General features: G+C 38.8%; 1 protein-coding gene across 1 annotated transcript in view; it reads left to right on the top strand.

Annotated features, from left to right (window-relative positions):
• LOC101160140 (vasorin) overlaps positions 1 to 8,324 on the top strand; it is a 30,505-nt gene extending 22,181 nt beyond the window's left edge. Inside the window, exon 2 of the mRNA XM_004066104.5 lies at positions 3,970 to 8,324. Coding sequence (XP_004066152.1) covers positions 3,990 to 6,098 — 2,109 coding nt within the window. The 5' untranslated portion in view covers positions 3,970 to 3,989 and the 3' untranslated portion in view covers positions 6,099 to 8,324. The remainder of the gene's footprint in view (positions 1 to 3,969) is intronic.
• Positions 8,325 to 26,572: the final 18,248 nt, after the last annotated feature.

Below are 26,572 nucleotides of genomic sequence, written 5' to 3'. Positions count from 1 at the left end.
CCCTTCATCTCTCACTCTTTTCTACCCCCCCCCCCCCAACTTTACCTTCAACACTCCCCTTCTTTTGCCCCTTTCTTGAATACTGCTACCTTTCTCTTATCACAGGGGAGGACAGAGGTTTATGTGGGCCTCTCATTCTGTCTCACAGTGAGGAATGGCTGCAGTGTATTGTGGGTAACAGGATCCAGCTGTGTTGTAGACTGTGTTTGCGTGTACTGGTGCGAGGAATGTGTGTGTGTGACCACACAGCTGTGTGGACGTGTGTGATAATGGCTGTGGAGGTTGTTGGTGTGTGTTGACCAGCTTCATGTCATCCTGACAGTGCTAACTCTGTGATCCTTTGCCCGTATCTTATATCAGCAGCAGTGGATGTACAGCCCTGAGAAGCTGAGGAAAACTGTCATTGTGGATTAAAAGAGCAAATTAAATTTGTTTTGCAGCTAGTTCAGAGTAATGCAGCGCTGACTATATGCAGAGTGTTAAGTGCACCCCATGTTTTGATGACTGCGGTTAGCAACACTCGTGGCAGATTCTTGGCTGTAGGATTCAGGCATTTGCTTGTTTTTAAACAATGAAAAAGGGCCAGAAAGGTAGAAGAAAAAAGCGGTCTTTAACCAAATTTGACTATTCCTACATTTTTTAATCTTGCTGGAATCTTTCTAATTTTTTTTCATAACACAGGTTGGCTTAACTTCTGCAGAGGCAAACAAAAAACGTGCCATCATTGTTGCCTTTACAATGAATACTATAATAAACTAACGTTTTTACTGGCTAGGTTAAATACATGCCTTTATAAAAAGCAAAAGAGAAATTCTCCTTTTAGTTAGCTGTCAATCAAACTGTCGCAAAGACGCTCGGTTTGAATTAATGGGCCGCTGTGATGTCAGAACAAATTGGCTGATTTGAATCAGACGGGTACCAAAATCGCGGCGTGCCTCTGAAACAGCGCTGCTGCCAGACCTTTGTGCCGCACCCATTGCTCAAATTGCACCACTGGACCTCAGATATTGGTGTCACCGACTTAGCATTGAAACTGCCCACCTCTGCCATGAGAATCATGTTCGCAGTTCAACCCTAACCCGTAATCCCAAACTTAGCCCTTCCTCTGGTTCTGTGTGGCCAAGAAAAAAGTTCAGCACTGGCCACATGCATTTCTAAAATAATGAGCAAATAGACATTTTTCTTTATGGCCTGTTATTTGCTGTGCAAGTGAACTCAACAATCTGCATGTGCTAGCATCAAGTCAGTTATGTGCCAATGCTGCTTGTTGGTGCAATGTAGCCTAATTTAAAATGTAAATCAAAGCATTTTTCATGGGTTTATTAAAGTTATTTTTCCTGTGTCATTTTTTTAAACGGCAGGGTCTGGTACACTTGTTTTGGCATTTCGAACATTGTTCAAAAAGTGCCGATTTGGAACCAAAAATATGTCCGTTTTCACCGTTTCTTTATCGGTAAAGATAAAGTTTGGAGAATAGAGACTTTCAGTCGGTGTTATTTGTGCCCCCCCTTGTGTCACGCTCTTCAGTCATGCAAGACACAGCTTCCAGAAAGGGGGATCAAGGGCGGGGATACTAAGCTTAGCACCAATGGTTGCGCCCAAGTAGATTTTGGAAACAGAGGCTTTAGATAGACATGAAATACGGCTTTTTAAGACATTTAGGTTGTAGGATTTGGGTTAAAAACGTCATTATCAAAAACACCTCTGGGAACATTTTTATTAAAAACTAAATGTCATAAGGGGACTTTAAACCCAAAAGACCCATGACCAAACTCATACAGCACCCATACAGCTTGAACGATTTTGCTTCCGTATTGAAGCTTATTTAAAAAAAGAAAAGTGGAGCCGGTTTAGTTTAACATGGAGTCACTTGTGAAGGATTTTATCGTTGACACGTTAGGCTTGATCGCCAACTAAATTCTAGTTGATTCAATTCACAACTTGCACTAGATAGATTAATTTGGTTGGATAAATCAATTCATCGATTAGTCATTACACCCCTAATCTGTGTTTACTGCAATTAAAAAAACTGATTTTGATGAAACTTGTTATAGTACCGGCAAAAACTAAAATCTACTTTCACCCCGGTTGTGTCAGAAAGTGCATCCGGCATAAAACTCTCCTAAACCATCTGTGGAAAAATCGCTGTGGCGACATCTGAAGGGATATGCCGCAAGGTTAACAACAATAACCAATAAATTAGTTGTTTGGTTGTCGTCTTTGTCGTCTATGTCTCTTTGGTCTTCCTGAATCCTCCTCGATGTGACTACATCACTTGACAACTCCTCATCAAAAATACTAAACAAGGTTTATGTTTTTACGGTTTTGAGCCAGATGCCAGCTCAGATGAGGAAAACAAAGATTTACATGAATCTAGTCATCTACGAGTGGATGGATCAGAATGGAGCAGAGAAGGAAGCTTGCCGTCCGCCCGGAAAATGCAACAAGAACATGTTTAAAACACCAAAAACACCATTTTCATTTTAGGCCCGGACTCCTCGTTCTTGCTTTTCTGATGGCAAACGGTCAGCAAAGATTTGGACTGGCAAGACTTCAACTAATGAAACAGCTTGAAAGATTAGGTTGATATTACACAAGGGTGCACACACCCGCTCATGTTCTCACTCATATGTCAGCTTATTACAGATTTTTCACTCTCCTTTTTTTAAAGTTCCAATCCAGTATTACCACTCCTTTCTTATTTTGTCAATAAATCTGACTTTGTCTTTGCACCAGCATTACCCTTAAAGATAAGGCAACTTTTTCCTTTCTGCAAACATTAACTGACTTCACACTGACAAAGTTCTGGATTCCAGAAAACATAAACAGTAATGCAGAGAAGTCTGTCTGAAACAGAGGCATTCGCAACTCCTATTTTAACATTTGTCACTGAAGCAGCAGGCTCTGCAGGTTGTCAGCATGTAGACATTTCTTTTGTGTTTCTTTGTTTTGCTTCTGTCTGAAACTTAATGTATGATATTAGCAGTAATAATACACGCATTTGTTTTTCTTGGTTTATGTGGCAATGTGGTTTGGTAACTTTTGGCATTTACAGTTCTCTTAATATATGAGTTCAGCACCATGCAATCTGTCAAAATGTAAAAGAAATGACCTTGTGTTTTACCTCTTGTTGGTGACACATGTCCAAAATACATTCACCTCTTTAGAGGATTTTAATTTCCACCATTTTGTTCTTGTTTTTGTCAGTAACAAAGGTTTAAAGCCACAAGCTTTGATTGGAAATGTAATTAAATGTGTCCTAACAGTTTTTGAAGTAGGTATCTCATAACACACTCAATAGCAGGTCAGCTGTATTATATGGGATAACTTAATCATCCATTTTATTAGAATCTGAGCTTATACATCTTGAAGAGGAGAAAAAAAATTGCAAGGGTTTAGCGTATAAAGGGAGCAGTGGCAATATGCCAGTGATAGATTGTAGAAATTTCATGGAAATCATTGTGTTTCCCCTCCTTTTCTACCTCAGAAGTCATGGAAAAGTCATGAGAGAAAGAGTCAACTTTCCAAGGCAAAGAGGGATGGAAGGGCCAACAAAACAAAAAATAAGGATAACAATTTTTTGCTAGAAGAAGAATATTTGGGACAAAAGCAAGGACAAAAAAACCCACTGCTAACATATTTTTAAGCTTTAAATGTCTCTTTCAGAGCCTTTTGAAAATCCAGCAATTGTTGTTTCATTTCTGTTAGAGTTTAAATTCTTTAGGACTTTAATAAATAATATTTTTGAGTATTAGTATGTTTTTATTAGCCTTTGGGCCGTAACTGAAAGGGCTCTCTCATTCTAAATGAAAATAACTGTTCTGCGTTTTTATTTCAGAAAGATAGACATTGAAGATCGAGATTTTGGAAACACATCATTTTGCTATCTATAAATGTTTAGTTACCATCCAGTTGTTAAAATAATTTCAATTAACACAAATCTTTCTGTCTCTTCCTTATGTTTTTCAGAGTTGACGGCTGTCACCAACATGTTGCTTTACTCCCTTCTTTTCTTCATGCCTGCTGTGGCATTTTCCTGGAACTGTCCTGACGACTGCACATGTATCAGCGGGTTTACCATATTCTGCATTCAACAACCATCAAGCACAGTGCCCCGGGTCCCCATCACAACACGGAATCTCTACATTTTCAATATTGGCATCACCACAGTTTCCAGGGAAGACTTTAGGGGTCTGGTGGAGCTGGAGCTGCTAGATCTAAGTCAAAATGAGCTGGCAGAAATTCCTGATGGGGCATTTGAGATGCTGTCAAAACTGAAGAACTTAGACCTGTCCTCTAACCAAATCACACACATTTCCAAAGACAGTTTCTCTGGCCTGGTCCAGTTGGAGAGGCTGTATCTCTATGCTAATAACATTCAGAGCATTCATTTAGATGCTTTTGAAAATTTAGAGATGTTGCTGGAACTCAAGCTGCAAGGAAACAGCCTCACATCCCTTCCTCATATGGATTTTCCAAGGCTTCTTCTTCTAGATCTCAGCAACAATAACATCCCAAGCCTGGGACCTTCCGACCTCCAAACTCCACACCTAGAAGCCCTTAAACTGGGATCTTTGGGGCTTACCACTTTGGACGAAGAACTTATAGCCTCACTGAGAAATCTTCATGAACTAGATCTGTCACTTAACAGGCTGCATGAAGTACCTAAAGCACTGAAGTTGGATTCGCTCAAGGGGCTAATGAAACTAAACCTGTCTGCCAACCCACAGCTGGAGCTTAAGCATACGGATTTGTTAAAACTGTCTGGACTTCAAGAGTTGGATCTCAGTGGACTTAATCTCCAGGGATTTTCTGAAGGCTTTTTTGAAACTTTCCCAAAGTTGGTGCACTTGACAGCAGCTGAGAACCCGTTTAACTGTTTGTGTCCATTGGCATGGGTTCCTGTTTGGCTAAAAGGTAAAGGAGTCACTCTTGGGAGACCAGATGAAACCAGATGCCATTTTCCTTTAGTAAATGCAGGTAAAATGCTTTCAGCACTGGATCACAAAGATTTTGGATGTCCACCAACTACAACAGAATCTTTCGAATCCCCCATTGCAAACACTGTTGTCTCACAGATGCCAACTTCATCTCCAGAAATTACCCATACCGATGCTATTCCACCTCCTCCCCCACCTAGTAAGGAAACCGTCTCCTCTAAAACAGATATCTATCTCCCTCCACTTGAATTTCCAGTCTCCCCTAGTTCTGCAAGTGACAAATACAAGCAATTCTTTTGCCCTCCAAATATTTGCCTCAATGGGGGTACTTGTAATTTTGACCCACAGGGCCAACTGAGCTGTTCGTGTCCCTCAGGAGCATCCGGCCTCTATTGTGAAAACTTGAACGATGTCAATGAACCACAGCCTTCACCAACAGAAGTTTCTGAAGTTGTCCCTGTGGTGCCTGATAAAGTGGATGTCATCATTTCACGGCAGGTTACCTCCACATCGATCCTTCTTGATCTTCACCACTTTATTGAAACACAACCACACATCCGGGGCATCAAGTTGACCTACCGAAACCTTTCAGGACCTGACCGCCGCCCTATTGTCTTGAGTTTACCGACTTCCTACCCCGAATATACTTTGCGTGGATTAAGACCTAATTGCACCTACTCTGTCTGTGCCAGTCCGCTTGGTGAGAGACCCAATTCCTGGGGAAATGGCTCTTTAGAATTGGGGTCATGCACAGAGGCTCGCACAGAGGACATCCTAATGTCTTCCCCAGAGCCACTGTTGAAAGAAAAGGCTTCTTGGACATCCACTCTTATCTCTTCTGTAGCTGCTCTGGTTTTAGGGCTAGCTGTGGTGGTTGGGACCATAGTTTCCCTCCGAAAGAGACACCAGGCAAGGGCAGGATTAGAGCAAGAGTGTGGTACACCTGAACCTGATCCCATGGACTTGGAGGGTATAAAAGTTTGCCTGGAAAATGGGGTGAATGGCAAACTACCCCTCAAGCAACCAGAGACAGATTTTTGTCAGCCCCCTCAGTGTCCCCAGTTGCAAAATGGCAATTTAGACCACGAAGCACCCTTAATCCATGGACACTGTCAATCAAATAACAATCTAACATCTTTAAAACCATCATATTTCTAATGGTTGTGCAGTTTTTTACATAAGAGATCCCACTGGGAGCTCCAGGTCCTGAAGGAGATTTCTTAGTTTTTGTTCTAGTCTTCAGAGGTACATCACACGTTCACAGGTGGAGAAAGGGCACTTACTTTCCTCTGTTAAACACAAGATTACAGAGCAGGGTGCATGAACTCTTTAAGAGACAATAAAAGCCGAATAAACACATAAAGCACAGTGGAAATCCGCTCAACCGCTTTTGAAGGATAAAAAGAACTGGTTAAACTTTGTGATACTTGGATTATGGAAGAACTCAACCTTGGAACTGAAGTGCAATCTTGTCGTTTTAGTACTGGGGAGAAAATGATTGTTCCTCGTTCATTGACCCTACTATAATGCTTTTAAAAAATGCTTTGTTTGTTTGTAAAAAATAAAAAAATGTAAATGAACTGTAATCCTGTTGCTGGATTTGGGACATTTTGGATTTTGGGGCCTAGAACTGGAGGACTCACTGTGGCTCAAATATTCCATAAAAATAGCATCGTAATTCCAAGTATATAAATGGAGTCTCAACCAACAACAAATGCACCAGGGATTATGAAAAGAACTTGCACTGAAATATTCATTTACTCCCAAATGTGTCATGAGGCAATTTCCAGAGGAAACGGATGTTTATATTTGTTGTCTCAAAGTTGGTGTCATATATTATGAGGCATACTTTGATATTTCCTACAACTGGTTTGAACTCTTCCATGTCAACAAATTAACTAAGGCTCTCCACTTTGGAATTTGACTCCTTTGGAATTACATTAGCTGTGAATAGAGTTAATAAGAATAACAATAATTAAAAAAAAGCTGTTTTAGCAGTTGGCATATGTTTGTTGTTTACTTTTGTATTCTTTGAGTGTATTTTTTTTTTCTATTTTAGTATAGCTTTTGTTGTGAGGTGATATAATAATTGTTTAAAAACTGCTTTTACCAGCATTAATTCTGTTACTATTCTTTCTGCATTTAAGGCTGAAAAACTAACATAAAATAATGTTGCTCAAAGCAGAAATAAATAACACCATAGTTTCTTGCAAATCAGTTCTAACAGATTTATTGCAAGTCAGTCAGAGTTACAAATGTAACAGAATGCTGATATTTGTATATAGCTGTGGATCTCACCAAGTGAATGTAACTGTCAGACACTTTATTTTCATTGCCAGGCCAACCAATGCTTCTGCCAATGCTTCTTAACGTCATGGTCATTAAAATTGTCAGACTGCTTGTGAACAATAAAACTATGACAAGTTGCTTCAAAAGATTTTTAGTTGCAGAGCTCACTCCTATGAAGCAGCAAGTGGTTTTGCCGAAAACGGAAAGGGAGTTCAAAGATATTCTGATCAATGGACCATGTCCGTTTCCTCTTGTTAATAATTCCAGCCATGTCTTCTCTGCTTTTAGTTCTGTGGAAGTGTCTTTTTTGGACCGCTTTCATCAACATCTGTGTTTGACTAACATTGGTTAGTAACTGTGTGCTTGGAAACTGTTTTGTTTAACTGTTAACCAGACTGTGAGACACGCAGGCTAAATGCCGCTGTTTGATGTATTCTCCCTGGGGATTCTTTTTCTTTTTTGCCTCCATGGGCTTTCTTTTTTGAATACATTTGATACAAATTTTTGTTATGTTTACCCATATTTCTCTCAATTTTACCAAACTAGAAGTTATACATGATAATGTTTGAATTAGTAAGGTGGCGCTTCAAAGCGAAAAGTTTTTTGACCCCTAAAAGACCATGTAGTGCCCTGGATTTAACACAATTCGGACACATGCTCACTACTTTTTTCTATTTTTTTCAAATAACAAATATGACATCCTCTTTTTTTATCCATGTTCATCTGCAGAGAAAATCTAAATTCACGAAATTTTTAAATTTGTGGTTACTTTTATTTAAAAAATGTCCCAACCTTTCAGGAATTTGGGTTTGCATTCTATTGTTATGTTTTCTGTTAAGATTATATTAATTTTTTTCAATGTTAACTTCTTTTTGACACAACCACAGGAGTTCACACGTTTAATCTAGCATATCCGTACCTGGAACACTCTGGAGTCTGGTGGCAGAACTTGTATGGTTTTATTCATGCCTTTTCTTCTTAATGTGTGTCTTTGTGTTGATTCACTTTTTGAATTATCGTTTTGAGTAATTATAATTTTTTTTTGCAAGAAGACAATGTTGGGAAATGAACAGTATTAAACTTTCTTACCGATAACACATGTGTAGTTTTTTTCTTTGATTCATTGTGTCATATATATGTTTAATACCACAGTAACGAGAATTTTAAAGTTGCTTACTTTGGATGATTGTAACACTTTAAATCTAGGACCTGCCTCTCGCTGGATATCATTTTTTGTGCCCCCTTTTCAAAACCCTAGAGATGATTATGCTTGAAAATAAAAATCCTAGATACCGAGTTCACTTAAGACTCAGACCAATTATGTCTGCCACTGTGAGAGCACCTGTTTCCTAATCTGGTTCCTTCATACATTACTTGACCTTTCTGGATCAGATTCTGCCTTTGGAAACCAAAAAAGACCTCTGAAGCCCATCATGGTTCTCCTGCACCTCTTTAACCGTTTCTAAAAAGTTGTTATTTCCTAAGGAGTTGTTGTCTCTGTGATTGAAGTAATCTCTTCTACTGAATTATTTTTTGTCCTCAGGGTTCATAAAATCTAACCAGTTTAGATAGCTAGAATATTATTACTTTCTCCCATACTTTACCTAATATATTACAATCACTACATGAGATACCACATCCCTAAAATTTTAACTGAAATAAATCAAAACTGCAGATCAGTTTAAAATTACAGTTACTTTTGTTAGAAAACGATTTTGCGATCCTTGAACAAACCCACAAATAGTGTGTTCGTTTGGATATGCAAATGAGACTGTGAAAATTTAGTGTCAACAGATTTTAGTTATTTCTTTGTTTCAGTTTACAGGTTACAATATTTTTAAAGACTTTTTTGGGTTAAGTAGCTTTTAAGGGGCCTCTGGCTACAAATTTTTGTAAAAGAAAACCACTCAATACTTAATTTTAACAAATGTACTAAAAATGCTTTTATCGAGGGATGAAAATATTGTTAAATTTGACAGAAATAAGTATTAAAATACATGATTAAGCTATCAAAAGGACTCAGAACCCTTGTGCTATCTTAGGCACTTTAACATTGGGAGTTGGGTCATCTAGACCCACTGGACAGTGCGCTGAACCTTTTTTCTTCAATGATTTGTGATCTTCACTGGTGTCCATGGATTACATGAAATCTTTCCACCTTTATCCACCTTTGTCATGGTAGGGAGAACACGTCAATGCAAGGGTGGGGTCATCTAAGATAGCACAAGGGTAAACAAAAAGAAACCCTTGTGGTACTCCACAAGTTATATAGCAGAAATGTCATTTAGTGTTTATTTATGTTTAGAATATTTGTGCATTTCTTTTTAATTTAAAAAATAGCTGTTTGGGCCTCTTATTTGAAATCAGCTTATGTAAAAAAAACAAAAAAAAGCAGAATTTTGGTGGCAGAAGGGGTGAGAAAAGGTGAGGAATCTTAAATACGTAATCCTCCAAACTTCAAGAGACCCTTAGAATAAAACCGTACTTAAGCAGAGGTAAACAGAATTTATGAATGAGCAAAGATAAAATGGAGGTGAAACCTGTGTTCTTTCAGTCCCTGCAGCAACACATGGGAGCTGATTAGCCTCAGGCTGTTTTTGAGGCACAACAATAGATTTGTAGAGCCAGGACAGGTTATGCTTGGATTGAAAATGACATGAGCGCACAGAACAGGGATTATACTGGATTGCAAGGTTTTGAGGTCTTCACTGCAAATCATAACACGCAGGACTCATACTAGACACTGAGGCATGTGAGCCTTTCAACCACGTGCTTGCTGATATGCATATGAAGTGTAAAAAAATAAGCATAAACCGCATAGACTATTCATGCATGTAAGCAGTTTATAACACAGCTGCAGTGGGAGATTTTAGGTGAAGCATGGGCCCTGGTGAAACTTTCCTTGTACGCCAGACCAGTTCAGCCGTGAGAAGTTCATGTATAAAAAAAACAGACACACTTTCAACAGGACATCCTTTTAAATGCTATTTAAAAATGGTCAATGTTCAAAAAGTCAACAAAGACACTTTTGAGTTATGACATTAAAGTCACAAGTTGTCTCGCATAACTGGTCGCGGTTGATTGAGGAGCACAAAGGGATGTCTTCAGCACCACAGACACTGCATTGTTGGTACCAAAAAATATCAGAGGATATGCATTATCCCCCAAAAATGTATTCGTTTCACACATTTTCATGCAACATACAAAACAGGCAAACAAGCAAGGCAACATTTCATGTCAATACAAATTCAAGCTCAGTCCTGATCACACAACGTTCATTGTTATCTAAATGTTGTTTTCTAACAATCAGGTTCACAAATAAGAAGTACTGAAGCTCTACGGTCAACAAACTAAAAGCTAATTTCAAAGACAAAGAAAAACTTTTCAGGCTTGTTCTTTGCTTGTTGTTTTAACATATTAGTACCTCCATTTAGTTTTCACAGTAGGGACAGGAGTTACTCAAACTAAGGTTATTTATAACTAAACTACTTAAAGTTGAATAAAGTGTTAAAGAAATTATTCTAGTTCACCCTTAAAAAAAAGTCCACAGTGTTAAGTATACGTAAGTATAAATATAGCAAGTATAATATACACCAAGTATGTGTAGTGAAGTAAGTATACCAATTGTATGCTTTTTCAGACTGAATTGGAACATTTGAAGTTTACAATATATTAAAGATAGTCAAAGAAAACTTCAAGTATAGTGTGTGTATGTATTGACCGATTTTTGGTACATTTAAATAGACTACTTTGTGCTACGGGCAGATAGAATTATGAAACATTTTTAAATGAGGTGAACTCTTTTGAGACACTTTGTTCCCCAGTCCTTTTTCTAAAAGAAAAATAAAGAAATTGCTCCTTTTAACACACAAAACAATCAAGTTGTTCAGTCACTCCATCGATGTTAAACTACTTTTACACCACCCTAGGCAGAGAACGTTCAAGCGGCCACTTCTAATGAAAATTCTTTGTAAATGTAAATTTGTGTTTCAGGCATTCTAAACTCTTGCGTTCATGCATAAGTACAGAGATTTTTAACATCGTTTTCATGCTCTACGTACAAAATGCATGGCCTTTGAATGCGTGGAAAAATAAACCAGGTCGAACTTTGACCAATCAGGGACTTGGATTTAGTAGTGACATGTGGATGGTATGCCTTTTAATTCATAGAAGTGCCAACTGTTTGAAAATGGATCATGGAGGAGAATAATTGCAGTTTGTGCCTGACTTGGATTATATGACACCAAGTCTTTCATATAACGTAATAGAATTGTGGAAAAAAAACCTCGACCAAGATTTAGGAGATTTCCACTGATTCGACAATTTGCACCAAGCCTCTCTCAACTGTAGGTGACAAAAGAAAAAGAGAGAGGGGCCTCTTCCTGCTTGTCCAGTATAGCCCACTTTGGGCTATACTAGCATTCAATTGTTTTTCAATTTTGTTAAACTGGCTATTGATCTTTTTTCCCCCCATTCATTCATTCATTCAATCAGTCATTCATGAATGAATGAATGAATGAATGAATGAATGAATGAATGAATGAATGAATGAATGAACGACTGAATGGATATTGATTAAACTAACAAAAATACTATTATCAAGCTCCAATAATTCTTTCTCTGCTGCTTTTTCTTTGAAACATATTCACATTTTTAGCACATCATTGCCCCCACAGGTGTAAATTGGAATTGCAGTTCCTCATTCATCCTGAGCATAAAAGTCCTACTCTGATCATCTTTTGATCTATTGTAAAAGTTTTCGCAGTAGCTTTTTAACTATGTTTATCCTGTTTTTAGCCAAGATTTAAAAAAAATCTGCATCGTTTTCTAGGACATAGTTTGTGCAGAGTGGCAGTAAATAATGGATTGGATTTTTCTGCGCTTTTCAAGACACTCAAAGTGCTTACATTGTGTCCATTATTCATTCACTCCTTATTCATACTTGGTGATGGTAAGCTATGGTTGTAGCCACAGCTGCCCTGGGGCAGACTGACAGAGGTGTGGCTGCCATTTTGTGCCTACGGCCCCTCTGACCATCACTGGGACCATTCATGCACATTCACACACCAGAGGAGCCACACTGGAGGCAGGGTGGGTGAGGTGTCTTGCCAAAGGACACAGCGACATTTTTGGGTGGTGGGAGGGGGGATTGAACTGCCAACCCTTTGGTCATTGGGCAACCTGCTCAACCGTCTGAGCCACTGTCGCCCCGAGTAGTTAGAAACTCGCCACTGAGTCATGGACAGTTCCTTAGAACTGAGAACTGAGTAGACAAAATAAAAATTTATTCTTCAAACTGCTCCCCTCCATTCATGAAGTTGTAAAATTACGAAAGTTGCAAATTTTATTTTGTATTCAGTACATTTTTATATTTGTTCAATGCTCATGAAAGGAAAAAAGAAAGAAAAATACATAACTATTATCCTGAATTTCAGCCTTAAAGCTGCTTTCAATACTGCCTTCAACTTTTTAAAACTTCCTCTTTTAAGTTTGTTCCTGCGTGGCTTGTTTCCTTTGACCTTTAACCTCTCGAACGGGTGGCATTTGACCTTAGCCAGAAACAAGCCATGACCAGCATTGTTATGCTCCCTTTCAAAAGGAAAGAGTGGATAATCTGGCTATTTATCCCTCCTCTCCTTGTCCTCTTCAATTACCTCCAATCTTTCTTCATTACCTCAGTGTTTATTGTTGTCCCCCATTTATTTATTTAAACCATGTATGTACAATAAATGTTAGACTATTTTCTTTCACTTTCTCATATCTTTTAGGCTCTTGGCTACATATAAATTATATTGAGATGTATTAAATAATTATAACCCTAATTCATGTTTTTCTCTTTCCACTCAATCCATTCCTTTGAGAAATATATGCTAAGCCCTCAGGCTCTCCTCCTTCCTTTGTCAAAATGATGTGAACTTGACCAGCTTCCAATCAAAGGGCCCTATTTTGGTGGTGTGGGTTTCCAGGCAGATTTTTACAGGTTTTAACATGACCCAAGAGATAGGAAACAAATAAGAGGATATATTTGAGAGGAAAGAAAAAAGTGAAGAGAAGAAAAATAAATGTCTACTACTTTAAATGAGTTTATTGCATTCATAACAGTATCAATATTATTTGAAATTGAAATGTACACACTGTTTAGATTACTTTAAGGCGTTCTTGTGACTTTGTAAACCAGAGCACAAGATGCACCAAAATCAATTTACATTTAAAGCATTAAATAAAACTTAAATATGTTTATCTTAATTTTAAATTCTTAGCTTTTAAGCAAAATAATGCAAAGATAGCTTTATGAATAAAAACTTGAATAAATTTGACACTTTTTAAGACGTGTCATTACAAAGAGGAAAGAAATCAAAAACAGACTGGATTTTTTCATCACATAAAAGAAAAATAAAGAAAAAAAATGAAGATTTTAAGAAGCTTCATTTACCCAGTTTTTTTTTTGTTTTTTGTTTTTTACTTTTAAGTCTTTTTCTCTTTTGAAGAGAGACGGGTTTGTTTGCAAAAGTGTCTCTTATCTATTGACCCTTGTTGCTTATTGACCATATGTTGCTTGTTTGCAACATACTGTTAAAATCCAGGACTCAACTTAATTTAACATCACCTTGAATGACAAAGCCACCTAATGTTTTTCATTTAATTGAAAAAAGTCAGGCATTAAGGGGTTAAAGAAAATTTAATATGTTTAGTTTAAATCACTGCCAAACTGTCCAACATTAAAGTACACTTTCAGCCCAGGTTTATTGTTTGATGGGGTCCATCGTCTCTTTTCAATGTCCACTTCTGCGTCCCAGTCTCTCATTTTACATGCAGACTTCATGGTCATGTTTGGCTACCTTAGATTTGTTGACTGACAGACAATAATTCATTTCCTTTGACATAAGCAGGTCCTCCAGGGTTTCTAAATAAGGGGATGACCTCCACTCTAAAACAAAAGAAATTGTATGCTGAAACAATGTTGCTGAAATGTTTAGTCTTTTTGGGTCTTGTAGAAGACTTGGCTATCAGGTGGTGTCAAACCAGGGGACAGGAATTTCACCTTGGAGACCAAAAACATAATGTTTGGTATGTTTTCACTGTGAGACACACACACACATAAATACACACACAAGTTTGGTCTACTTAGCCAGTTTTCTTGCAGTCATTTAAAACTAGTGAGCTGCACACACAAACACACAAAGTTGATAAATGGCTGAAATAATAATGACCTAAAATAATACTTAAATGAAACTACAGTAAGCTGGGAAAACGATACATTTGGAAATTGGAGACCATTTTGCCACCTCCACATGTCCATCCTTTTTTTCTCCCTTTTCCACAAACACATTTTTGCGTTTGTTGAAGAGGAACACATTTCTGATTGTCTGTTTTATAACCAACTACACTCCTTTTAAGTGTTTTTTAATGCCTGCTTTATCAAGAGTACTGTAGCTCATCTCAGGTAGCAGCTCAGTTGGCTGCGTGCAGGACTGGCATATGGGAAACTGTGTGCCAGTCTACCCCATCCCTGGTGGGGGGAACCAGGTCTTCTGCAGCAGTGGCCATGTCCCTTGGGTGCTGGCTTTCTGGGCCTGGCGGCCCTCCCTCCATGCAGGGAGAGGGATCCCTGAGTTCTCTGGTAAGACTATGAGCCGGGGATCACATCACATTTGAGCCTGAGGGGTGTCAGTGTCCCTGTGGTGTGGGTTCTGGTCCTTGTCCTCGAGTGGTGGGCCTCTCCAAAATTCCAACAGTAGGTGAGTCAGGCCAGGCCATGTTTACAATACTCTTCGGGGACCCCCACTTCTCATGGGCGTCCTCTTGCTCGGCAGGGGTGGGTGGCCCCTGCCTTTCTCTCTTCTGGACTCCCTGTGGCCTGGAGCATGGGATGGGTCTCCCTTGGTGGGGCCGTGGCTCGTGCCTGGGGTTGAGTTGGGGGGATGCTCAGAACTCCTGGGAGGTGGTGGGCTGCTCGTCTGGGGCTGGAGGTGTTCTCCCTCGTGTTGATATGTTAACCCCACTAAATCAACCATTTTTCTCAAATCAGGGGTGAGCTTGACAGAAGTCTGCACTTCTACCACTTGAAAGCGGACTCAGGTGAATATACCAAACGTTTCGAACTTTCGATGTGAGACCACATACTTTTATTGAGGCATCTGATTGGCCAGTTTAAAACTTGAATAACTTGCAATACAGAAGAATATATGGAAAAAATAGGATTGGCAAGAAGATGTTTTAAATAGTGCAAAAATGGTTATTCTGACAAATAGAATGTCTAAATAATTGCTGTTTATTTCTCCATAGAAGTCTATGAAATTTTAGCTTCTTGGAACGAGCAGGTCCAGTACGTAAGTACTTGGATGCCGGGGGGGGGGGGGGGGGGGGGGGGAGTCACTCACTCCAGTTCTCATATACAGTCAATGATCTATACACATTTTGACCAACTTTTAGACCAAAGGCAGACTGATGCTTGTGGTTAAAAAGCTTGATCACACGCAGTTAATAAAATCTTGATGTTTTGTGGCTTAATTTACTAAATTGTTCATTCTGATATTCTCCATTACTTCAATCTTTTATTTTCTGTGCTGTTACAGTTATGCTAACTGAATGTTAACTGCATGAGGTTTGATCTACTAAAGTTTAAACCACTTTAACTTAATCTGCAACATTTTCTGCACTCTTTAATCATTTTAATTAGTCTTAATAAGTCTGTTAGAATATACCATAGTGTAAAATCTACATAAGAGTTATGTAGGAACAGTTTTGTAGGAAAAGTCATCACCTTATTGGACAGATTTGCATAAGAGAGCACAGACTCCTCCTCCCTTTCTTACTATCACTCAGCAGCCAGAGGAAACAGAATTTTCCACCTCTGTCTGCCCTCTTTGGACACAGATATTTGTTGACAGAGAGAACTATTGTCCAAAACAATACTTTATGAGAAACTTGTGTTCATGTACACAAGTACTGACTGGTTTCTTTATATATTTAGGCTTCACAGTAAATTTGATTTATTTTATCTTCATCTTAAACATCTAAACTGTTTCTTTGGTGTCAAGATAAAACTTAATAGCCTATATTAATTCTTAGACATTTTTTAGAGGGCAGTAGATTGCATCACGATAATCTTATTTATTTTCCAAGTTAACAAATGCTCCTCAAATCAAATAAAAACCACACCTCACTTGTAAGACTCCTCAGGCTGGATAATTCGATTTCAGGGAGTTTGGTCCTTTCCTAAAACAGTCCAGGACATTTTGTGCAAAAAATACCTTTACAAGGGATCAAAAACCTCCTTTTAGTATTCGATTTAAACAGACAAATTTGCTGCCGACAGGAAGAAATATTTGTTGTGTTTGGTGGTTTGATGAAAGGAATATGGTGTCCATTTTTGTACATACCTAAATATTATTACTCCCTCTCCTCGGATCCAGGTATATGAAAAATCTGCATCTGGATGCAAAACTCTGACAAGGAGTAAGCTTTTCATTTTCAAAATGTGACACAGCTACAACTAGAACTGACTTTTCTGTCCTGTTGGCATTTGTTGTGTTTTGCAAACAACACTTAGTTTATTACAGAGGGTGGATTTAAAAATCCTGGAATATTATACTTTGAGACTTTCATTTGTCTCCTTAAAACAAGTTATGATTACAGGCGTCAAATGATTGTGTTCATTGCGATTAAATAATTTGTCTGTTATTTTTTTTTCTGGTAATATCATTCCTAATCTTTAACATTACTGTTTCTGCATGTCAGTTGCTTTAAAATAAATCAATTTTTTGGCTTTTACTTGTTAACCGAACTGATGTGAAGAGCGATTGGCTGCTAACTGACTTCTAGTGAGAGCTGCGTGAAGAGAAACGGTTAGTTGCAGAGAAGTGTGAAAATGGAGAAGCACACGCAAGTCTGTATTATGGGTGGAAAATATGCATTTTCTTTTTAGATTTATTTATTTATTCGATACAGGGGCAGCGCATATTAATAAACATTCCTGTCAATATGCCAGAGTTAGCTAAAGGGCTATTTTTCATCTACATAGGTAGATGTTAAAATCAACCTAAAAGATCAAAATAAAGTTACATATTTGCACAACATTACATACATACAGTACAGACCAAAAGTTTGGACACACCTTCTCATTCAAAGAGTTTTCTTTATTTTCATGATGATGACAATTATAGTCACACTGAAAGCATCAAAACTTTGAATTAACACATGAGGAATTATATACATAACAAAAAAGTGTGAAAACACTGAAAATATGTCATTTTGTAGGTTCTTCATAGTAGCCACCGTTTGCTTTGATTACTGCTTTGCACACACTTGACATTCTCTAGGCTACGTTCACACTGCAGGCTGAAACGACCCAATTCCGAATTTTTTGCCCCTAAGCGGCCCAATTCCGATCTTTTCATGACAGTCTGAATGACACAGATCCGATCTTTTCAATTGCGACCCAGGCCCCGTGGGTTTGCCGTCCTGATTCCGAATTGTAGCCGTTCTTTTCAATTGCGACCGCCGTCTGACCGGCCAGGCGACTTGATTCCGAACCGTACGTCATCGACACGCAACAAACGTCATCATTTTGCGTTGAAGTAGGCGGGAACGAGAACGTAAACATCAACCATGGTGGACGATGCTGGACAATGGTGGACGATGGACGAGAAGGGAGGTCACTGATTGGATTAATATTTGGGGTGACAGCTCTTTTCAGGCCAAACTCCAGGGCTCTGATCGCAAGTGGGCGGTTTTTGAAAAAATTTCGAGATAAATAGCCGAGCGTGGTGTTGAACCTTTCCCGCGATAACTTTTTTTTTCTTTCTCCCCTTTCCGACCATGCTCAGAAGCGCGGGGGACCCGATGCGATCCTCCTCCTCCTCCCTGTTCTGATCCTTAGATTCTCCAGAACGGGTTAATAAAGAGTCCATAGCATTTATTCTGGGGGAAACCTTCTTTTATTACCGTCATCCTTCCTCCGTAACACACACCATGAATGTGCGCCCACACTGCCCCCCCCCCCTATTCTCTATCGCGGCACGCGCTTGCACACACACACACACACGGGGCGCGCGGGCCCAACACATGCACATTTCCATTCCACAACAGTGGGTACAGACGATCCCGACTCCATTGCCTTCTTAAAATGAGAAGATTGTAATTGTGCTGCTCCTTCGTGAAAATAAATTTAATATTACAAAAAGAGCTCCGCTTTTGACAACACTGTTGTTGACATCCATTGTTAACGTTTGCTCCGCAAACAACAAGTGACGTCTGCGCATGCGGGTCTCGTTTGGGTCGTGTCACGGTCACACTGGAGATAACAAAAGTTCGGATTTACTTGGAAATGTGAACGGTCTAGCAAACAAATCAGATTTTTTCAAAAAATCCGAATTGAGCATTAAGCCCTGCAGTGTGAACGTAGCCTTGATGAGGTTCTAGAGGAAGTCACCTGAAATGTCTTTCACTTCATAGGTGTTCCCTATCAGGTTTAATAAGTGTGATTTCTTGCTTTATAAATGAGGATGGGACTATCAGTTGTGTTGTGCAGAAGTCAGGTGGATACACAACTGTTAGTCCTACTTAATAGACTGTTAGAATTTGTATTATGGCAAGAAAATTAGCTAAGTACAGAAAAACGAGTGGCCATCATTACTTTAAGAAATGAAGGTCAGTCAGTCCAAAATATTGGGAAAACTTTGAAAGTTACCCCAAGTGCAGTCACAAAAACCATCAAGCGCTACAAAGAAACTGGCTCACATGCGGATCGCTCCAGGAAAGGAAGACCAAGAGTCACCTCTCCTGCGGAGGATAAGTTCATCCGAGTCACCAGCCTCAGAAATGGCAGGTTAACAGCAGCTCAGGTTAGAGACCAGGTCAATGACACACAGAGTTCTAGCAGCGGACACGTCTCTACAAAAACTGTTAAAAAGAGACTGTGTGAATCAGGCCTTCATGGTAGAATATCTGCTAGGAAACCACTGCTGAAGAAAGGCAACAAGCAGAAGAGACTTGTTTGGGCTAAAGAACACAAGGAATGGACATTAGACCAGTGGAAATCTGTGCTTTGGTCTGATGAGTCCAAATTGGAGATTTTTGGTTCCAACCACCGTGTCTTTGTGCGACGCAGAAAAGTGAACGGATGGAGTTTACATGCCTGGTTCCCACCGTGAAGCATGGAGGAGGAGGTGTGGTGGTGTGGGGGTGCTTTGCTGGTGACACTGTTGGGGATTTATTCTGTTGGGGATTTATTCAAAATACTGAACCAGCATGGATACCACAGCATCTTGCAGCGGCATACTATTCCAACCGGTTTGCGTTTAGTTGGACCTTCATTTTTTTTTCAACAGGACAAAGACCCCAAACACACCTCCAGGCTGTGTAAGGAGCGGAGCGCCAGATGCACCGGGTGACACGCGTGGTTCCTCCGAGTGCTCTTCTGTAACGCCGGGCCCAAAAGCCCGCAGAGGTCCAACAGGACGGCTCGAGGAAGTCGGAACCGGCTCATAAGCCATCTAAAGATGCGTTCACTCCGAATTCTTCCATTTGCCACATCTTCTAAGTGCGCAAGATCAGCCATTGTGCGTCATTGCGCATTCATTGTGATGGGGCATTTTATTTCCATCCATTTAATTACATCTGACAAGCTACAGATGTCGGTAATAATCGACGTGGAAATGGGAAATTGTTCAGCGCAAATGTAATTTCTTGTTGCTTTCTGAATGGTTGAGACATACGCCATACATTGTTTTATCAAAAATAAAAAAACTAAAGGCATATGTATGAATACCATAATTACATAGCTTATGAAGAAATGTTTTAATATGAAAACAACTTTCCCCAGTGGACAATTAGTACGTCTGTCCGTCCGTCCGCACGCCCGCACCTATATCTGCTCCGCCAGATGGACACACTGACTAGAATATCAGTTTTGTACATTATTTCGTTCTGTTAACTATATTATTTATGAGGATGAATTGCACAACATGCCAATATTGCTGAACATATTTCACTTTTCTTTTTGCAAATAAGTGTTCATTTGAATTTCTGTTGTAATTTTCGTTTGATTTTTTTGTTTGTTTCACTGCTGATCGATCAAACGGGTGTTCGTGTAGGCTGTTAATTGTACGACTTGCTTTGTGAAGTCTTCATCTTATTCATGAGAGGCAGTAGAGTCATTTTCACTTTCACGTATTTCTTCCTTCTGCCGATGGTGTCGCCGTTTCTCATTTCATCCGTTTTTGTGCGTACGCCTGGGTCAGAGCTTGCATGAAGGACCGCACATTTTCCCGTCAAGTTTGCTTTTTATAAATCTCAACTATTGCGTAGAGAGTGGCGTACGCCTTCTTTTGTGCGTACGCAACGTTTATAAATGAGGCCCCTGGCCTCCACAGTCACCGGACCTGAACCCAATCGAGATGGTTTGGGGTGAGCCGGAGTGAAGGGAAAAGGGCCAACAACTGCTAAGCATCTCTGGGAACTCCTTCAAGACTGTTGGAAGATCATTTCAGGTGACTACCTCTTGAAGCTCATCAAGAGAATGCCAATAGTGTGAAAAGCACTAATCAAAGCAAAAGGTGGCTACTTTGAAGAACCAAGAAATTGACATATTTTCAGTTGTTTTACACTTTTTGTTATGTAAATAATTCCACATGTGTTCATTCATAGTTTTGATGCATTCAGTGTAAATCTACAATTTTCATAGTCATGAAAATAAAGAAAATTCTTTGAATGAGAAGGTGTGTCCAAACTTTTGGTCTGTTCTGTATATTAAACAATACATTCATCGAAATTATCAGTTAACCTAAAAGTAAATTGGCGATAAAACAATCCAAAGTCAGACCAATTTATGAACATATACACACATACAAGACAAGATGGTAGCGGTGATCGATGAGAGGAGGTTGACTCAGTGTTGACAGCTCTGATTGTTTATGAGCCATTTCTTTAATCGTGTCTTATGAATTGTATGTGTTTTCATTTTTTAATAGTTACAGGGGTGAAGTTCCACTCAGGGGCATAACTAACAGAAAAAGCAGTCTGACCAAAAACACTTTTTCTAAAGGGAATGATACAGTATCCTCTGACTGCACTCCGAGTTCTGTTGAGAACTGCTGTCCGGTTGTTAAACTGTTGAAGGGGAGGGGATTATAAGCCATGAATAATTTTGTACATGAGACAGAGATTTGAAAAAATTTCCATGTCCCAATTCAGTAATCAATGTTTTTGTTATATTGGACAATGGTGAACAATGTTGGGTTTCTTATCCAAAGTTTTAACAGTTTGTTAAAACAAGGAAAGGAAGGAAAGGAAAGGAAACACACAAACAGTGCAAAACATTTCACTTCAACAATCAATCCTTCCAGACTCATTTAGCTGGGGATTGGTACACTTGCAGAATTACACACCAACACACACACGTGTGTTTGCAGAGGTTTTAAAGATGTATTGCAAGTCTGTGACCAGACATGTAAACAGTAAGTGATATGTGATTTAATCATGGAGTGCATGTACATTTTGCAAAATAAATGCAAAGCACCCAGGTGTGGGTGCAACCACAGCTCACGCTAGTAGCAAAGATGCTAGCCAGAGCAAAACTCTTCACCAAATGAGAGAAGTTTATTGGTCAATCTCCGGTTTGCTCAGAAGAGTTCCTACTGTTTTTTGACGTGTTAAATTAGGGAACCCTGAACCCGATTTTTCCACCTCAGCAGATTAAGTTTTGATGACAGGCTCAGACTGCAGCTCAATATTTTTTCCTTATGCAGCCCCACCCATCTGCTCTATATACTGCTTATTCCAATAAAGGTAATCAATTACACATTGTTGCCAAACAAACCTGTTGAGTTTAACATGCATTGTGTTCAGCTTTTCGGTTTGTGAGGATATAAAATCAACTTGTGAGAGTCAGTCTTTCCACATCCCAGGTCTGCTTTTCCCATTTTAGATCTTATTGTCTCTTAGAAGTCCAGGGAGACAAAGTGCTGACTGACAGCGCCAAAATTACAAATGTGCTATGAAAAAATCTGGCAGCCCCTTGGTGTAACTCATAACTTTAATAAAAACCATGCCCAGCACTAACACTGAGATTTTCCTAGTTCTTCCTGTACTCAAACTGAAGTTGAAGCTGGCCTAGTTTAATACACAGTGGAAAGTTATCCCTTGTGCATTTTTGTCCTTTTTTTCAAAACTCTTACTGGCCGAAATCAAATTTCCTTTTGAAAATTACATTATAGAGTTATAATTGCCTAAATCCTTTTCTCCTCTATGTTTTTTTACTCCAGCTCAAAAGGGGAGGACAGACCATCACTCTTTAGGCTTTGTTGCAGGACTTATCATTGGGAAACAGTGCAACAGTTTGGGTGTGTAGATGGAAAAACACAGTGATGTGTTTACAACAAGGCCCACTTCAACATTATCTTTCTTAATGTCCAAAACATTCTTACATAGTTCAATTTATTGTTATGACGCTTCTTCTGTAGTATTTTATGAAAATTTAACAAGGTTTTGTTAAAGAAAGTGTTTATGCATTTGCCCTACAGATTCCTAACATCAATTGTCCACAATTCCAGTGGGCACAAATACAATTGTGTTGTATTGAAGGAAGTGACAGGGAGTCAATGTAATATTTTTACTGCCAGAAATTAGAACAAATAATGTTGCCACATTTTAAATATATAAAGCCAACTGCATTACAGAACTGTGTATGAAAGATGTTTTACACACCCTTTGATAAAATCCAGTAAAAAATCTTGCAATGTTGTTTTTTTTAATGAGAAATAGCTAGTATCACTAATGATACATTGGGCAATTTGATAAGTTTTTGCTCACAACAATGTTATTTAAAGATGCAAAAATACTGACATAAGTGTTGAGGGGAAAAAAACATCACACAGTTGCTGCAGATTTGTCACCTGCACATCCATGATGCCAATCTCCCGTTCCACCTCATCCAAAAGGTGCTCTGTTGTGCTGAGATCTGGTGACTGTGGAGGTCATTTGAGTCCAGTGAACTCATCATCAAGTTCAATAAACCAGTCTGAGATGATTCCAGCTTATAACATGGATCCTTATCCTGCTGGAAGTAGCCATCAGAAGATGTGGTCATTAAGAGATGGACATGGACATGGGCATTGTTTAGTAACAATTCTCAAGTACTCTGTAGCATTGTAATGATGTTCAATTGGTACTAAGGGGCCCAAAGTATGCCAAGAAAATATATCCCACACCATTACACCTCCACCACCAGACTCACCCATAGAGACAAGGCAGGGTGGTTTCATGTTTTCACGTTGACGCCAAATTCTGACCCTATCATCTGAATGTTGCAGCAAAAATTGAGACACATCAGACCAGGTAACATTTTTCAATCTTTCTAATGTCCAATTTTGGTGAACCTTTGTGAATTGTAGCCTCAGTTTCCTGTTCTTAGCTGACAGGAGTGGCACCCAGTGTGGTTTTCTGCTGCTGTAGCCCATCCGCCTCAAGGCTGGATGTAATGTACGTTCAGAGATGCTCTTCTACGGACCTTGGTTGTAACCAGTGGTTATTTGAGTTACTGTTGCCTTTAGCTCCTTTAGCTGGAAAGCAGTCTGGCCATTGTCCTCTGACCTCATGCATGAACAAGGCATTTCCGCAAACAAAACTGTTTGCTCACTGGATATTCTCTGTAAACCCTAGAGATTATAAAGTGTGTAAAAATCCCAGTAGGTCAAGACTCTCTGAAATACTCAGACCAGCCCGTCTGGCACCAACAACCATGCTACGATCAAAATCACTTCAATCACCTTTTTTGCAGTAGATTGTCTTGACCCTACATGCCTAAATGCACCAAGTTGCTGCCATGCGATTGGATATTTGCGTTGACCAGAAGTTGGACAGGTGTACCTAATAAAGTGGCCGGTGAGTAATTATGAGTTATACTAATTTTTACAACTCCTAAACTTTTAAGTCCAAGTTAAATCTCAAGCTTCTGCAAGCTACAGGTGAGACGTAAAACTGACTCTTGTTTAAATCCCACTGGATTACACAAGATCTTTACACAGTTTTGATGCTTTTTTGTGTACCAAGTGTATTTGTTATACAAAGAATCATTATATTAGGCTTGTAAATAAAGAACTGCAGGAATAATGGAAAGTATGTATGAGGCATACATGTACTCCTCAGGGTTTTCTTCCATAAACATGATTTTGTGTGCTGGAATACATGCAGAAATGTTTATGTGCATCAGTCATAAGCACCTTCAGCTCACTAATGTTTCTCCTCAATCCTCCAATATATTGCACACATGAGCTGAGCAATAATAATGTCAGTATAAATGTTTGAACTTACTATTCTGCAGTTTCAATATTTGTGAAATCACATGAAGTGTACTGTGCTGAATTTCTAACGCTTGCCAACTCACATGATGTTCATCTTAATAACCACAAAAGATCAGATATCAGTCTATATCCTGTCAATATTTTGATTCCAACAAAAGCATTGGTTTGGGGTTAAAAGGAAGCCCAGATTTTTCTCCAAATTACTTTTTTTGCAAACTGAAAAAAACAACAATGAGGAGAGAAGCGTCTGCAATGGCAAGCTTTCAGCGAAAGCTCCCCAGCAGGCTACAGGAGGAACTGTACTGGCGAGTATTCCAGGTGAGTAATAAATTCTCATGTATAATGACAGATAGACAGGTTAACAAGTTGAGGGATGTGAGTGAGTTTACAGAAGACACTTGAAATTTCAGAACCTGGTAGATTCCAGCAAAATTGCTTCAGAATTTACTCTGCTACTGAGAAAAGTATTCAAAATAATGCCATTATTTATACATCACCAGCACATAAACATCCAAGATTTTACAGTTCTAAGACTTTGAATGTTTACAGGATAATTCTATTGTCATTGTAGCCGTGTCCTTTGTACTGTGCAGATGTAACCCACTTCACACCCTGACACAGGCTGAATGCTGTCCGTCACCAACTACTGACAAGTTATTTTCTTCATTCTACCATACACAGATTTGTTACCGCAGTACAGTCTTGTAGAGAAACTCCAGGTCATGTTTCTTAAAAATGCACCAGACTGAAACAGTAACTGATTCAATGAAAAGACCACCTAAGTTGTTCAGGTTGGGTCCTTTTCAACGTGTAAGGTCCATTTATTGAATGTGACATGCACAACAACACGTCTGCATTTTTATCTTCTTTAATTTTGTCACGTACCTATTTTTCTCTGCAGACAGGAGAACAATGGGAACAAAAGCCAAAGATCCGCCTCTGTTGAATAGATGTTTTCTTCAGCAAATCTTTTTTTTTTTTGCTTTGTACTAAACCAGACTGTACGTGTTTACCAAAACACCAACATATTTCTGGCTAAGGAAACTTTTGGCCCTTATGAACTCAAGTTGGCATTTGCTTACTGTAGCATATATTTTGACTGGAGTTGTTCAAACGTTGGACTGCTGAAGCACCAACATGTCTTGATAAAGTACGATTAGCTTTTGTAAGAACTTCTTTGTTCTGCGTTTGCCCCCCTCCTGTGAACCCCACGGCAGCACACCTGCAATGAATTCTTCAGCAGGTTGTTTTGATGCGTTTATTTACAAGTTAAATCCCACATTTGTGTCTGCCATTTAATGGTTACCTTAGAAATGTACCCGAAAAAAATTAGTTTTGAAAACTTTATAATAGAGAGAGTCTCACAGAATGTGCAAGATTGCAGCTTGAAGTAGTGATAAAATCAGATTAGTCAACAGGCTGGGGCTTGTTGGACAAAAAAAAAATGAAACTTAAGTCCCATTGTTTGGAAATCAGATCAGTCTAACCCTTCAATGTTAATGTGTTTGCATTTAGATCGTTTTTCTAACCTCTGTGAGTGTATGACTTCCTTGAAAAAAGAAGTCACAGAATGACCTAGTGACATCTCTTTTTGTTGAAAACAGACACACACATGACATCTGAACTAAGCATTACTTCTAATCAAATAATCTCTCGCTTTCTGATTTCAGACCAGTTTTTATTTAATCTGTGTCTCAGCACTTCCGAATTCACATTCTAAAGACAAGTCACATCATGCATTAAGTTTTTTTTATGTTGCGGCTGACTATCAATTCATTGCAATTAAATTTTGCTTTTTAATGACATATTGATTCACAACCTTTATTATTTCAAGGGACTTTACAAAAATATAAAGGAAGAAAAGTATTTTCAAAAAATTTATATTTTGAGATTGTCATCATTCAGTTCAATCAATTTAATTTAAACTTTATTTCAAAAAGTTCTGGGACTAACAGATTACATTAACTAATTTTTGACATGATGTAGTAAGCATGTATTTGCATGACAGAAAAAGTTCCAATTAAAGTAGAACTAGAGTGG

Source organism: Oryzias latipes, chromosome 1, assembly GCF_053564925.1.
Source record: "Oryzias latipes strain Hd-rR chromosome 1, Olatipes_Hd-rR_3.1".
Taxonomy (NCBI): Eukaryota; Metazoa; Chordata; class Actinopteri; order Beloniformes; family Adrianichthyidae; genus Oryzias; species Oryzias latipes.
Note: the sequence above shows the minus strand (reverse complement) of the source record. Positions and strands in the feature narration are given on the sequence as shown.